At 42.0% G+C, this 1,362-nt stretch overlaps 1 protein-coding gene across 1 annotated transcript; it reads right to left on the bottom strand.

Moving 5' to 3' along the window:
* Window positions 1–670: 670 nt before the first annotated feature.
* On the bottom strand, window positions 671–1,158 carry LOC147435297 (uncharacterized). The gene is made up of 2 exons (XM_086488229.1): window positions 1,063–1,158; window positions 671–988 (listed from the first exon to the last, which is right to left on the bottom strand). The coding sequence occupies exons 1-2, from the start codon at window positions 1,156–1,158 to the stop codon at window positions 671–673; spliced, it is 414 nt and encodes a 137-aa protein (XP_086344355.1).
* Window positions 1,159–1,362: the final 204 nt, after the last annotated feature.

Genomic DNA, 1,362 nt, shown 5'->3' with positions numbered 1-1,362 from the left:
TGGCAACGGTGCCATTTTACATGCCTTTCCACAAAGTTATTGTAAACTTTCAAAGTGGGCCTTTTATAAGATTGTTACCCCCTGTATTTGGTGTTGGATGCTTAATTCCTATTCTATAGAACCGTTGAGATTGGCTAGTGCAAGTGACAATGCACATGCTCCGTTTGGATACTTTCCACAAAATGGTTTTGACTCTCTACCACCACTTGTGTAGCTATCTCAGCTATAGCTAATCAACCTTTGATGTACTCATTTTCCTCATGTAGTTGAGCAGTAAATGATAGAGCAAGTGACAATGCACGCGCTCTGTTTGGATACTTTCCACAAAATGGTTTTGGCTCTCTACCACCATTTGTGTAGCTATATCAGCTATATCTAATCAACCTTTGATCTACTCATTTTTCCCATGCAGTTGAGAAATAAATGATAGTTAATTCTCTAGGTACCTTTTCTTCCTCTACAGCACAATCACTCTTTTCTTAAAAACTTGGCCTTTTTTTTAGCATTTTGGGTGCACCTTTTTACTAACCACTAACGAGGCCATGTGATTTGAATATTCTACACAACGATGGAGGTTAGGAACATTCAAAACATACCCTTTATGAAAATTCAATGGGGGTAATACAAGGTCATGGTTTGTTGAAGAGCCAGGTTGGCTTAGCATAAGATCCTACGGAACATCAATTGATTCATGCTGGGCACCCTCCAACTCACTCGCCATCTCTTCCACACCACTAATTGCAGGCGAAACTTGATGTGCCAAAAACAATGGGATCCTCCTTTGCATTATTAAACTAACAAATTGGAGCCAAGAGACCATAGACGACCCCGACAGTGCAACATGTCCCCCCAGCTCCTCCTCCACCATGGGTTGTTTACCTTTGTCTAGGGGAGGAACAATATTGAGTGCATTCAACAAAGGGCATTCAGATGCTGCCATATACACAAGGCTCCCCTGGTTCTTGCTAAAGAAGGGTCCCCTTGGCTCCTACCAAATAGGAGATATATCACCTATCAACAACGAATCTACCACTTTTGTCAACCTTGACCTTTTAGGAGAACCTTGTTGCGTTCTTGTTCCTCATGTTTACCTTCATTTGCAATGGACATAGACACTAGAGACTCTTTATCTGCCAATATGTGGGTGCACGACTCCATTTGGACAACCAAATTAATTGGATGGAGGGGTACCTGTCGCACCGAATTCATCAAAAAGAGGATAGATAACAACTGGCCAAGCTTAGTCACCCTGACAAGGATGCATCAATGTGTTTATATTGAAATTTAATTGTTGATGACTGCGCAGCGTGGAAGGGATGTAAGGGCTGAGAGAGAGAGAGAGAGAGAGAGAGAGAGAGAGAG

Source organism: Adiantum capillus-veneris, chromosome 18, assembly GCF_014529385.1.
Source record: "Adiantum capillus-veneris isolate H3 chromosome 18, ASM1452938v2, whole genome shotgun sequence".
Classification (NCBI taxonomy): domain Eukaryota; kingdom Viridiplantae; phylum Streptophyta; class Polypodiopsida; order Polypodiales; family Pteridaceae; genus Adiantum; species Adiantum capillus-veneris.
The sequence above is the reverse complement of the archived record's forward strand: the minus strand, read 5'-3'. Positions and strand labels throughout refer to the sequence as shown.